This window comes from Cottoperca gobio, chromosome 21, assembly GCF_900634415.1.
Source record: "Cottoperca gobio chromosome 21, fCotGob3.1, whole genome shotgun sequence".
Lineage (NCBI taxonomy): Eukaryota > Metazoa > Chordata > Actinopteri > Perciformes > Bovichtidae > Cottoperca > Cottoperca gobio.
In genome coordinates, this window is record NC_041375.1 from 11770655 (window position 1) to 11784172 (window position 13518).

The 13518-nt window shown below is 39.2% G+C and overlaps 1 protein-coding gene across 3 annotated transcripts in view; it reads right to left on the minus strand.

Moving 5' to 3' along the window:
- Positions 1–13518, minus strand: part of LOC115026273 (dehydrogenase/reductase SDR family member on chromosome X) — a 44129-nt gene that overhangs the window by 23040 nt on the left and 7571 nt on the right. Inside the window, exons 1-3 of one of the 3 annotated variants that reach the window (XM_029459028.1) lie at positions 9766–9884; positions 8380–8487; positions 733–801 (exon numbers count right to left, since the gene is read on the minus strand). In XM_029459028.1, coding sequence (XP_029314888.1) covers positions 733–801; positions 8380–8487; positions 9766–9871 — 283 coding nt within the window. In that variant the 5' untranslated portion in view covers positions 9872–9884. Of the gene's footprint in view, positions 1–732; positions 802–8379; positions 8488–9765; positions 9885–13518 lie in introns of those variants that run through there. The other 2 variants (XM_029459029.1, XM_029459030.1) reach the window with 2 other exon arrangements.

Here is a 13518-nt window from a genome sequence, read left to right on the forward strand (position 1 = left end):
GTATTTGTACTTGAAAAAATCCTTTAAAAATTGTTTATTTTTCTGGCAACTTTTCACTTGTATCCCCTACATTGCGTGCCTTCCCAACATGCAACGTGATAAAGACTCAAGGCTGATGGTAAACTTATGAGTCTCCTTAGCCATGAGACTATGGTGGAATTTATGGCGCTGAGAAGGTCAGCCGAAGCAATTTCTCAACATGGGAGTTTATAGAGAACACTGTAAGCGTTAGTCAATGGAGTAATAAATCTCTGCACTGCTATCGTTTGTCTCTTCTCATCACCATCACCTCCTCTGCACTTCCATTTTCCCTCCACCTCGTCTTATTTTCCTATATTTGCCCATTTGTCATGTTCTCCTCCCCTCTGGCTCCTTCAAGGTCCGCCTCTGCCCCTCCCCTTTCACATTTCGCTTGACTTATCTCCCCTCGCCGCCTTCTGACAGCGTTTTCCTTTGTATTCTCCTCTTCCTCACGTTGCATCAACAACACTCCTGATATTGTACAGCCAGCGTGGAAGCTCTGTGTGTCTCTGTACGACTGTATACCTGCAAGTGTGCAATTATGTGTGTGCGCCTAGTAAGAACTGTACAAACAAGCCTGAGGGACACTTTGCCGAAGCTTTGCCCTTTATCTCTAACACTGACATATGAAAAGAAGTACACATGCATTTGTTTGTGTGTGTGTGTGTGTGTGTTTGTGCATGTGTTCTCCGTCATTGTTTGCAATGTTACCTTTGGCCTCTTTGTACTCTTCACAGATCCTTCTGACGGCCGCCAGACCCTCCTGCTCATCCCTCCCGCCTGAAAGAGAAGGAGAAACACAGATTAATACAATGTCTGACAAGCCCTGAGGGGCTTTTAAAGACAACAACATGGATTGTCCTTTTTTTTCTCAGTCCCGTGTTCTTTCATCTTGTAAAAACATATTTCCAAGAAGGGTTCTTCAAATGAAGAGTTCTTGATACAACCCTTTAGCCCTTAAGGAAGAACTCTGATTTCAAAGACTTTACTTTCAAAATACAATTAATTATACCATCAATTATGTATAAGATATGGAGAAAAGAAGCAAGCCTGGCGTTCTGCAGAAAGAGCAACATGTTTTAAATAGCTGTTTGTTGAATCTGACCAGATATTGAGACACAAACTAGTGAATAAAAGGTGTTCCTGGTTGCTATATATAATATTGTTGTCCTTAAAACTAGAGCATTCACACAGAACTCCAAATAGCATCTATTGACAAGAAATAGAAAACATGTACTGCACCAAATATCAATCAAAGCAGCACTAACTAGTGTCGGGTAGACAAGCAGGATTTCCACTCTACTAGTAAAGTAACATAGTTAAACTTACAATGGGTGTACTGTATTAATAAAACCCTGACAACACCCAACCCGTTTATTACTTTAACATTAGATATTTTAATATCTTGAACACACTCAGATGCCAGATGAACAATCACAGACTCTCTGACTCAGGCAGGAGTTCCTGTTTACAGAGGATGTGTGCATACAGATGAACCCTGCGTCTGTGAAAGAGAGGAGATAATATTTGGAAACAGAGGCTGAAAATATGAGAAAGACACATGGAGATGAAAGAAACTGAGAGCTGGGGTCTAATTTCCTGACCCCCCGTTTAAAAAAAGAATGACTCACAGACGCACAAACTTCATAAACTCACCTCCTACAAATTAGTGCCGACAATAAGTTAATTAAGCTAGTCGAACATAGCTTGTTCCCATTTCTCAAAGATTTGCTGTTTACTGACATACACGTTATAAATAAACACACATATGCAAACTCTCTTTTTACCCAAACTCATACACAAAAATATCCTGCACGTACGCACGCACACACACACACACACACACACACACACACACACACACACACACACACACACACACACACACACACACACACACACACACACACACACACACACACACACACACACACACACACAAACAAACTAATCATGGATTATCACGCAGGCCTTTTCAAGGACACAGCATCATTTACCCCAATGCACCACGGTTCATGCTGGACTGAAGGATGTGGGTCTTCTGGTTAACGTTTCAAAAAGGTCACACAAACAGGATGGACGCACAGTGATCTCACACAAGTGAAGACATTTAGACAAAGAGTCGTTCTTCAACAGGCTTCTCTGCTTATGGACCAACATTCACTGAGGTCGCTGCATGTCATTAAATACACATTTCTGCTTTTGGTAAATACTCTCTACTTAAATAATCTTACTGCAGCTGAACAATTGAATAAACTAAGCGTGACACAGAGTAAGAAAAGTCCTAATGTACACCTTGGAAAAATATATCACACCTGTAATAAGTACAAGTCTGGTTTACTTAACCTGTAAATGCAACATCTGAGTTACGTGTTGGAGCTATTTCTAAAAGTGTATTCATACGTCCAGGCAGCACTGATGGTATTCTGAGCTGCCTCTCCAGTGACATACGATTGTATAGAGGCTACCGCTATTGAGGGTGGTGTGTGTGCCCTGCTGTCCATTCTTGGTGTGGGACAGTGTAAGAAGCTGGCAATTTCTCCCCACATACAAGACCTGGCTTAGGAGGTGCACATTGTCCAAGTGAAATCTGTACACTTTGTGGTTTAATGGGACTGGAAAACACTCATCACAGCAACGTGACGTACTGTTCATCGATACATTTCATCAAGTGTCAGGTAACAAATCTGGCCTCCAGAGATTTGTTCTTCCGCTACAGCAAAAGTAGATTTTCAAAAAGCAAAGATGATTTCCTTTGTGAGTCCAATTCATTAAGCCCACATTTTAATGTGTTATTCAAACCTAATTTAATGGCACTTTTTAGATTAAAGTAATGCATTTAGATATTATGCTGCACAAACTGAAGAACTGTTTCTGTCGTTGGCATCAGGAGAGTCCCTCACCAAAGTGCTTTGTCAGGAAATTAAAAACTGTATGTGCAATTAAATTTGTGTAAATCACTTGTTTTAAAATGAAGATGAGTAACTTTTTAAACCATGACAAGGCTGATGCATCAAGGTAGCCTGTTTCCTTGTTACATCATTATGGTAGTTTTGCTGATTATATTCAATTACTCAAAAAGAAAGGCATTCATACTGCATGTATGTTGCTATTTGAGTACAGTTTGACATTTTACACGTTTTTCATTCATTTATTTTCATTATTTTTCTTGGAAGGATCTACTGGTGCTGCTTTGCACAACATGCATGCTGTAATTCATATCATTCTTTCTATTCATACCATTCCATTCATAGTTTGCAGCTGCAAAGACTTCATTCTCCAACACAAATACATTTATATTGTGTTATCTTATCTTAAAAACATTTCAAAAGGCACCATTTTAATTCAAAATCTACTCAAAAACACTTCAAGCACAGTTGCACCCTTGTTAATATCCGACTGGTATTTGACGGTGCAGAGGCTCAAACCAGAAACTCTCCTCACACAAAGCACTATGCTACCACTCCACCTGAAATATGCATCCACTCCATTACCAGAGAGGGATCCACTTTACCATAAATATTCTCACTTTATGAATTATCTCAAGAGTTGAGAAGATTTGAAATGAAGATACACTCAAACTCCTGTGGGATCAGCTTCAATACAGCTTGTACAACATGCACCAAGTTTGTCATGGCTTGATTTTGTGTGTGTAATCATAGGTAGTGCTCAAGCCTTCTTATTTATGTTCAACCCAAACCATCTGCAAGGATACTCTGACATTGACTTTGCAGTATATACAATGAATAAATTAAGTAAAGCAGAGTTTACTTCAAAGTTTAGAAGCTCGTGAACTGAATGTAAAACGCAGTTTCACCCTGGAAACCAAGAGCATGAAACATATTACTGTTCTGTGCACGGCATCATGGAGGTCTTTCAATTCTGCAGTGGAAGAGGGCTTTTTTTAAAAAAAAAACACTTTTTGGAAGAAAAATGATTCAAAGAATTGAATAATTTCACGTTATATCACAAGATTTGAATTGGTCCTTGTCAGTTATCTTCTTTGTCACCCCAAATGTCTGCTATTTATTGTGGCTGTGGTCTAATTGGAATGCGTAGCACCACGTCTCCTCCTCATACTCCTCTCTCATACTGACTCTATGCAGTCAAGCAACTACAGTATATACAGATATACATATTATTACCAGACTACGTTACGTACGCCGTTCAGCTGATTATTTCCTCAATTGATTGAATTAAATGATTAAATATCAGAAAAGAGTTTTAAATGATCAGCCGTTTTTTTATGCACAAGGTGATGTCATCAAATTGCTTGTTATGCCAGACTAACACTTCAAAACTTATAATAAATATTCAAAAAAGAAAAATTCAGTTTCCATTTTAGTGTTTTGTGCAGTGGTGTGAAAGCTTTTATCATACACCATGCAATCAATTTCTTTAAATACATGTGTGGATAATGTCAAAAATAGTTCGACTGTATTGCAGTTGCATTGAGTTGCGTGAATCTGCTTAGGATTTATATACTGTTTATTCTTCTGTGTTGACAATGTATGCCTCAACGCACTACTGTCTTATCTTTGGGGGAAATAATACAGAAGAAAATCATTAGTTGAGGCCATTATGTCATGCTCAAAGAAATTGAAAATATAAAGGTTGTTTGACCAATTAAGAGTTTACTGTGCATGGTGCTTTCACCTGAGCCCTTTAACCTGAAACTTCTCTGTATTCTTTTAATCAGGTGGTATTTCTTCAGAATGTTACAAGTAAAATACTCAACAAATATATCTACAAGTCTTCCAGAGAGAGGTCTGTGGTTTATTCTGATGGTTGACTTAAGTTGAAAACAAACGCAGTAACTGTAGACTACAAACTGAGAATAAAGAGCAAAACTTGATTCTGTTAGTTTAATGGGAGCCGCAGAATTGACATCAAACCCCACGGGAGTGTACATTTGAGGAGATGCTAATGGCAGTTAGCTCAGCTGCAAGTTGCAGAGTGTGGCTGGGAGAAATCATAGATGAAAAGGAAAATGCACTTCCTCAAAACCTAAATCCCCAGCAAAACCCTCCAGACAAAAGAACAAAGCACAACAATACAATTAAACAGGATGCCGTCCTTCCACTCCCCGGTCTCTACCACAGAGAAAACTACAGATGTAACCGATCAGAATATTTACAGCTTCAGAAGCTGTGGAGCAGTTTATGATAAAGCCTGTCTCTACTACAGATCAGAAACAGAATGGTTGCTGTGCAGCTGTTTTGCTTGACAAATCACTATTTGTTTGTTTGTTTTTTTTTGTCATTTATTCACACTTACATTTGTGCAAAATCACACACTTGGCGCGCCCTTGTGACCTAGGGGTTAGGGTAAATTGTAAAGTCCCCGGTTGGGGATCTTTGTTGCATGTCATTGCAACTCTGCCCTTGTTTCCTGTCATCTAGTAATTAATAGAGGTGTGAAATGCAAAAAAGCACATCACAATCAGAAAGGTGTCTGAAAAAGCAAAAAAGTCTTGGTTTCTGTAGGCCAGATTATACTGTCTGCATCTGCGAAGCTGAGAGAGTCCAAGTGGCGCATATTTCGTGACTTGCTTATGACTGTAGACGTCCAAGCATAAAACTGTGTCAGTTTTGGATAATCAGGAACTTCAGGTTATAAAAGGTATTTATGTGTAACCATAGGTTGCAGAGGATCCAATGTGCACACCCCCTATAACTTAACGTGTCGTGAGTTGCTCCAGGGAAACCTCTTTACCATCGCTAACAGACTACAACACCCAGAATACAAAACTCTGTTACAGCAAGAGACTGTGACAATCATCAACACAACAGCGAGCACAGATACAAGAGAAAAACATGTTCTTTGGTGAAGAAGAAGCCTGTTTACAGATTCAATAATGTGCACCAAACGATTCACTTCCAAACCGAGAGTCAGGGGGCTCAACACAATACTGAAGTGTGTGAAGGAGTTGAACCGTTAATCACAGCCTTGAACTGCACAACATTAAGGAAAAAGACAGGGAAGACTTCAGAGGTGGAGTGATCAACATATTTTAGCAAGTGGCTCCAGGGATACAGGATGAGTGAGTAGATGTAGTATATCACCTTGGTAAGTCACTACTTGATGGCACTTCAAGGAAGGAACGGAGATATATAGATAGATAAATGGGCAATGAAAGTTCCTTCAGTTGACTCTATATACAGTACACACACACACGCTCTTGGTTTTATCTGTTTTCCGTATCAAACTTTTGATGGTTGCAGCTATAAATTCTGATATTGTGTTATTTTAACTATTTACACAGTTCCTTTAACAGGTCATTAATGTCCTCAGTTTGGTTTTTTTTGCATGCATTTGCATCTGTGCACAGTCAAATGATGGGAGTTTCACATAGATACTAAAGGAAGCCATGGCATGAAGCAGCCACTTCCTTCATAAGACTTGGTTGTACTGCATTTATCTGCCAACAGTAGATATTACTAAATAATTAATGAAACAATACCAGACCTTGTTTTATGCAAGAAAAAAAGCCTCTGATAATCCTAAATTTGCATTTAACACTCGGTTTGCCAACAGCCTTTTAATCCCAGCAGAGCTCAAAAAGTCTTTACATCATCGCACATTATTTCTAATGATGAAAACAAACAGTTTGATGTTAATCTGAAACTTTAGTGTTTCATCTGTGGCATCTGAATGTGTTGTTGACCGTCTGATACTAATTTAGGACTTTTTAAGAGGAACAGAGAGAATGTCTTTAATATGATTGGCACTGCAGGACCGTGGTTTTGTTGACGGTACTATAAACTTTACTTTATTATGAGAACATACATCTGTAGCCAAGTATCTCAGTAACCCAACCAATATGGATCCCACTCTTTTCAGCGAAGAGATTTACTGTGTTTTCTAGAGATGGCCAATTTTCAAAATAAATGTGTTTTTCTACAAAATAACCTAAATATTGCTACTGATGGACTGTAATCGTACTCCAAGTCAAAGTTGTGTCAAGAATGAATGAATGAATTTTTTATTTTGTGTACCATTTATTTTTTTAATTGCCAATAAAGAAGCAGCTAGCCTAAGCCGACCACTTTTGTTTATGTAACAGGCAGCACTTTTATTTTTCAGATAACTTAAACGTGTTATTCTTGAAGTCACTGAGAGTTGAGAAGTACAAAAAACTATTTGGGAAAAAGTGTTAATTTAATAAAAGGCATTAATAAATGTTACCTTTTGTCTTAGGTTTGCCTTTGCGTGTTACACTTGTTTCAATATAAAAACTTTCATGCCATAATTTGCCTTTCTTAGTGCACAGCGGACCGGAGTAGATCCTAAAGATTAGCACCCCTATGTACTGAATCCAGAATCGATTTTAGAATAGAATCCTGAGATAAAGAAAGATCCCTTGTGTGTTTTCCCACTTAACTCTTTTGGATTTCAGCCATGCAGATAGTTTGTATTTTCATCATCCAGAAAGTGAGATATCTAACATTTAAGATTTCCACAGACCTCACTGGCATCTGTTTCTAGGTAGAAAATAGTGTAATAATAATTTACAAAGAAATAGTGAAACCCATCCACAGCCAGTTTTGTAGAGTATCCTGTGAAATCGGGATCAGTGTATGGAATTAATTAGAATTTTAATTCAATAATGATTGCTCATTGCTCTCCTAAAGTTGTCGTAATTACATCCCATTACAGGTCATTCAGCGGACAGGGACAGTCCCCCGGGAGCAACGTGAGGTTAAGTGCCTTGCTCAGGGGTACAATGGTGGCAGCCCTGGTCTTGAACGCACAACCATCTGGTGTTGTATTTGGAAACCGTACCACGAGACCACCAGGCCACCACCACCCTGTCACCTAACCAATAGGGTAATGTTACCTAACAAGAAAAGAAATCCCTTTATTCATTATCATACTTTTGTGTAACCTTCTAAAAGTGATACTATCAGTTAGCTGTCCTCTACTCAGTCTGAAAAGTCTTTTCACCTCTCCCTATATTACTGCTGCACAACAGGGCAAAACTAATCTCAGCCTGTTTAGCAGTGATTGAGGCACCATTATCTGTGATGAGACAAGCCTCATTTCTGCCATCAGTTTCGCGACAGATTGCTTTGTCTGATTTGCAGCTCAGCACAGGTGATTCTGACCGGGTAATAATTTGCCCTTTATGGTGATAATTTCATTTTCATGTGATACAAATTCAAAATAATCACTTCAATTATCACAGCGTCCAGCTTACTGTGTGAAATTGCACATTGTAATTTTGAAAGGCACTACAAATATGAAGATTATTACTATAATTATTATTGTTGAGGTTGTTGTATATTTGCATGCAAACAGGTGGAAGCCAACCTTTATACAACATGCATGTCAGTGTTGCGGTGCTTGATACTGTACCTATGATAACATGCGCCCCCAGCATGGCCATGTAGCGGACTACCTCAAAGCCGATTCCCCTGCCTCCTCCTGTCACTATGGCAACCTTGCCATCTTGTCTGGGCATCACTGGCAGAGGCAGAAGAGGACACGCAGATATCAGGGAGAATGTCATTTGATAAGGAAGCTGCTTCAAGTCGGGCCGCAATTTCAAGACATGAGAAGTCCTTGTAGTAAGACCTGTAGATGGTCTGTGAAACTCAGATGGACTTTATCTGGGTTGTTACATTCTATGGTACTGTATAACCATTTCTCTTCACTTTCTTAAAAAATGTGTTATCTTACAGTTTTACTGTGTTGCTTGTATCCTGTCAAGTACATACAAATTCATGAACTGGCTGACTGATAAGAGTTACAAAGTATTAACTATTTTACATTATATGTCCTTTGTAATGTTATCTAAAATAAGCTTTAAAGAGGACACATTATTGTTTGGATAATACACACACACTTGTGTTTTTCTAAGCCTGATTCCTATTTTTTTCTTTAGGCCTAATCATGGAACCAGGAATTAGTCTTCATCAGGTAACGGAGATCGTTTTGTCTCGTTTATTTTTATGCACGTGCAATGAAGAACATGGATAACTGAGTGTATCAAGGTTTTATATAAGTCAATTTTGCACCACAGTTAATAGCAATTAATGTCAATTAAACACAAGTGCTTTGTAATGCATGTCTGACTGCTGACCTAGCGTTAATTAAGAAACCTCCAATTACAACATCAACACAAAATAGTTTACCTGAATATTCATATAAAATCCATGTACTGATATAACTCCTGCAACAGTATCTATTGAGTGCACAACTGGAGCACAATTCTGAGTTATTTTAGCAATGTGCTGTAATTAATGCTCATTAATGGTCGGTTGTACTCTCAGTCAAGTGCCTTCATTGACCTGTAGCCAACACACGTTCTGAATCCGTTTACCAAATTGCGTTATAAAAAGTGGACATTTAAACCTACAATAATTGGCGTTATATTTTACTGCTTTCCAGAGCACACTTTGAGGAGGGGATGAACCGTTAAGCTCTTCTGGTGAATTCGGCAATTATAATACACAAGACAACACTTTCGTTCACTCAAGTTTCGACTTTCACACTTCTCTCCAACTAGCGTTAGCTAACGTTCACATAGCTAGCATTACATTAACGTTACTACACAACGGGTGAAAGCCCGAAGCGAGATAGAAATAGCTTCTAGATAAATGTACCAATGAACTGTGTATGTTATTAATGTAACATAGCTAGTACATAAGTATCAACGTTCATGACTCACAAGACCATTAGGTTGTCCCGTTACGGAATGTGACACTAGTTAAGGAGTTGCTTCTTGAGAGTGGAACCAACCTGGCAACCTGAAAGGTCTGCTGAACAGCTGAACCAACAGAACCTTCAAACCAAGCAGGTAAAGTTTGATAATTGGTAGAAGATAAAAGCGGATAGCAGACAACATCTCTGCCAGGTGCCGTCACGGAGTGAGCAGTGCAGAGGAGGAGCAGCTCCGGGTAAAAAGGGCAGTTCCGTCTATGGGATACGTTCCAATATGAAGTTGTCCATCCTTGCTTCCCCTCCTTGTCATATCTTTCATTTAGTATTTAGCCTACAACAGACAGATAGTGGAGAACGTTATTTTGAAATCCATTGACACTGAATTAAAAAAGGGCGTTTCTTGACTAATGGCTCTGACAGCTCACTGACTAACTAGTTGACCTTGAAAGAAATGCTCCCCTGCAGTTATCCATCACTTATCTATAGTAGCAGTGGGATTAGTGTATGATGGAGGGGACTTGTCACTGCTGCTTGACTGCCTGATGTGCTGTACGATCCTTCTCTGTAGATCCATCCAGCATATTGCTCCCTTCAGCTAACTGACTATCTTATTAACTGCTACCAGAGAGGTCACACACGACAGAAGCATCAGAGGCATGACACACGAGTTTCATCCATAATTTCAAAGGATAAGCTTTAAGAACATGTTTCTGGAGCAGTGCAACTCCTGTCTGCAGCTCTCCGGCTGCACTGTGGCTGCACTGAGTCCATCACACCAGTCTCCTCTTATTAAAGGCTAGTCAGGCTGCTGTGATCATTAGTCAGATTGGACCTTAGCTGTGAAAATTATGACTTTTGTCTGCCATCTGATCACAGATTCTATGATTTATTCAGCACACAGGATTCCCGATAATATATGCTACATGATGCATGAAATGTTTGTTGCATGTATATCTACATGTATTTTCCATATGTTTTAGATTTAGTAGCCTAAATATAATCTTTATGAGAGCATCCTTGTAAATATATGCTTAATAGTCGGGAATTTATGGCATACCCTCCTACAAAAACTAAGCTGAAAGTAATTACATGACTGCCCCAATGTGTGTAATTGATGACTGTGAAGCAACCAGGGAGTGATTAAAAGAGCAAAGTTGTGATGTTTATTTCGGTCTCTTGGTAGTACTATGAAAGAACACCTGCTGTACTGAGTCACAATGTTAAAACTCTAATGACAAACATTTAGTCAATGCAAGGGGTAACAGATGTGTGGGAGTGGAAATGTTTTTATCTATGTGAAAATATAACGGGTGATTCTGAACTTTTGAATGGTAGTGTATATCTGGTTGCCATTTTATATAGATGTATAATGATTGCCACGGGCACACAGCAGGTGTACAAGTGAAAACATCAATAAATATCATCATCTATAAGATATGCCTTTATTTTGAAATTCCCGTTTGACCATTACTTGTCCATGCGTACCTCCTTCCTGAACATTCAAACAACAACATTTCTATATTATTCTTTTTATGAAAAAGATTAGATGTCTTTCATTTAAATGTCTGAAAGCATAGTAGCCTAGTAATAAAATAGTTAATTAATAATTACAGTTTATTTGAGTTGATATAAATGTAACTGATTGTGTTAAAAAGCCCCTAAATTGAATCAAATCAAAATATCTTTGTGATATCATCAAATATCGTATTGTTGTCCAAAGAATCGAAATAATATCATATTGTGATGAAACTTGTGATTTACATCCCGACAACATAAATCTAAACAGACTGCTGTGATGGATTGAGTTTGGTGAGCAGAGCAGGAGCTGAATTATCACTGGCTCAAAGTACAGTAACCAAACTCTCTAAGTCTTTCTTTTCAACTAAATTACAATAATTTCTGTTAAAGACAAGTCTGGGGCATTCACAATCACTTCCCTTTTTTTTTCTTTTGGCAGGGAAATCATTAGTATTAGTTTGTGTCTTTCCCGCTTTCTAGTCAGGCCTAAAACACCAGCGCCAACATGTAATTGGCTCCAGTTATATAGTCTGCTTCGAAGGCGGTTAAATGAGCAGCAACATAAAGACACTGTCATCACCACGGCCCTGATGGAGGCTGAGCTTTGGAGGCTGTGTGTGTATTTAAAAATGTGCATGTGTTGCTGTTAATGCAAACTGAGAGGACGTGTGTGTGTGTTTGCCAGCACATGCAAGAGGTTGGGGGTCAGCGAGGCGAGCTGGCCTGCTATTGTTTAAAGAAAATCGCGTCTCACGCATGACTATGCGATGATTATTTAGGATGATGGGACATCAGGGAGACAGTCCTTTACACACACACACACACACACACACACACACACACACACACACACACACACACACACACACACACACACACACAAACACTCGCACACACACACAAACGAAGACATGCTGGGAACAGGACATGACAGGAGGGTGTGTGATGTAAATAACATGTGACCAGCATCCAAATAGCTTCAACCAACAGTCACCTAGTTGTTTATGACAACCACTGGCTGGCTGCAAAGCCCAACTTGTCTTATTTTGTAAATCTAGGTTGACAACAGCTCTACGGGATCTGTGTATGTGTATGTGTGCGTCCTGCCAGTTAAAATGTAAGATTTATTTCATGTTTCACATAGATTTATTCCTGGTGAGAAGAGAAGGAGGAGGATGTTGGATATTTTTAGCAGAAAATGCCACCAACAGTTTTCAAATAGAACTGTTTTGACACGCTGTTCCTCAACACTTTACCCCACATTTGTTTTTGTTACTGATCAACTGCCGCCCCGGGGAGACGGCAGGTAAAGTGTCATATTGTGAAGAAAGGGGATTTTCCGGGTGTGTCATTGGCAATTTGGGATCCGAAGTGCTACAGCTAGTGTGAATCGATGCTGTCTTTTTCTCCCAGTTTGAGCTGAGACGTCTCCTCCATCTGAGAGGCAGACAATCAAGGATGGACTCAAAGCTCAGAGACTGAGCCAGAGCTACAGTATGCACAGAGTCCAGACCCTAATGAGACAGTGCATGTGTCATGTGAAAAAGACATCCCATGGGGAGTGCCTTATTTTGCAACCTGCAGCACAAGGGTCTGTGTGACTATATCTGTTGTGTGTAAATAGCAGCATTTGCGTGTCTATATGTACGTGCCAGTTAATGTTAGGCAGGCGAAGATAAGCTTAAAGAAATTATTTCAAGCAAGCCACCACATCTGTATATCACATGTACAGTATGTGTGCCATGTGTTGTTGTGTTGTTTTTAGAGGAGGGAAATCAGATACACTGATGTTACTGGCAAAAGTGGGAAGTAGGAGAGAGTACACTTTTTTTTCTTGCATTAGTTATTACTTTTACTCTTTTACTATTGGGAAGTATTGGACATTTTACTTATTTTCCTACATTTATCTTTTATGCAAACTCACTCACTGACATGGCTTACTGGGACACTTACTGTGATGGAGCCATCATTTATGTTGTCATTTACAACTCTTTTTTTTTCTTGCTTTGACAAGTCAAAATATCTTATATGTGAAATGTATGTGAAAAGGGTCTATTAAAAGTCAGAGGTGCTGGTAGGCTGATTGTTTTAGCTGCAAACATCAGAAATTTCCCCACCCTTTGGGGGCCACAGTTTTTCGCCCGAGGAGGCTGAAAGTGGACATTGAGGTCAAGTGTTTGGGAGGTTGTGTTTGTTTGTGTGTGAATGCATGAATGTGTGGATCCATGCGTGTACGTGGTTGTAGCTATTGTGAATTTGAGCTTGTTTTTTTACTTTGTACAGAGCCAGGCTAGTTGTTTCCCCGTGCTTCCA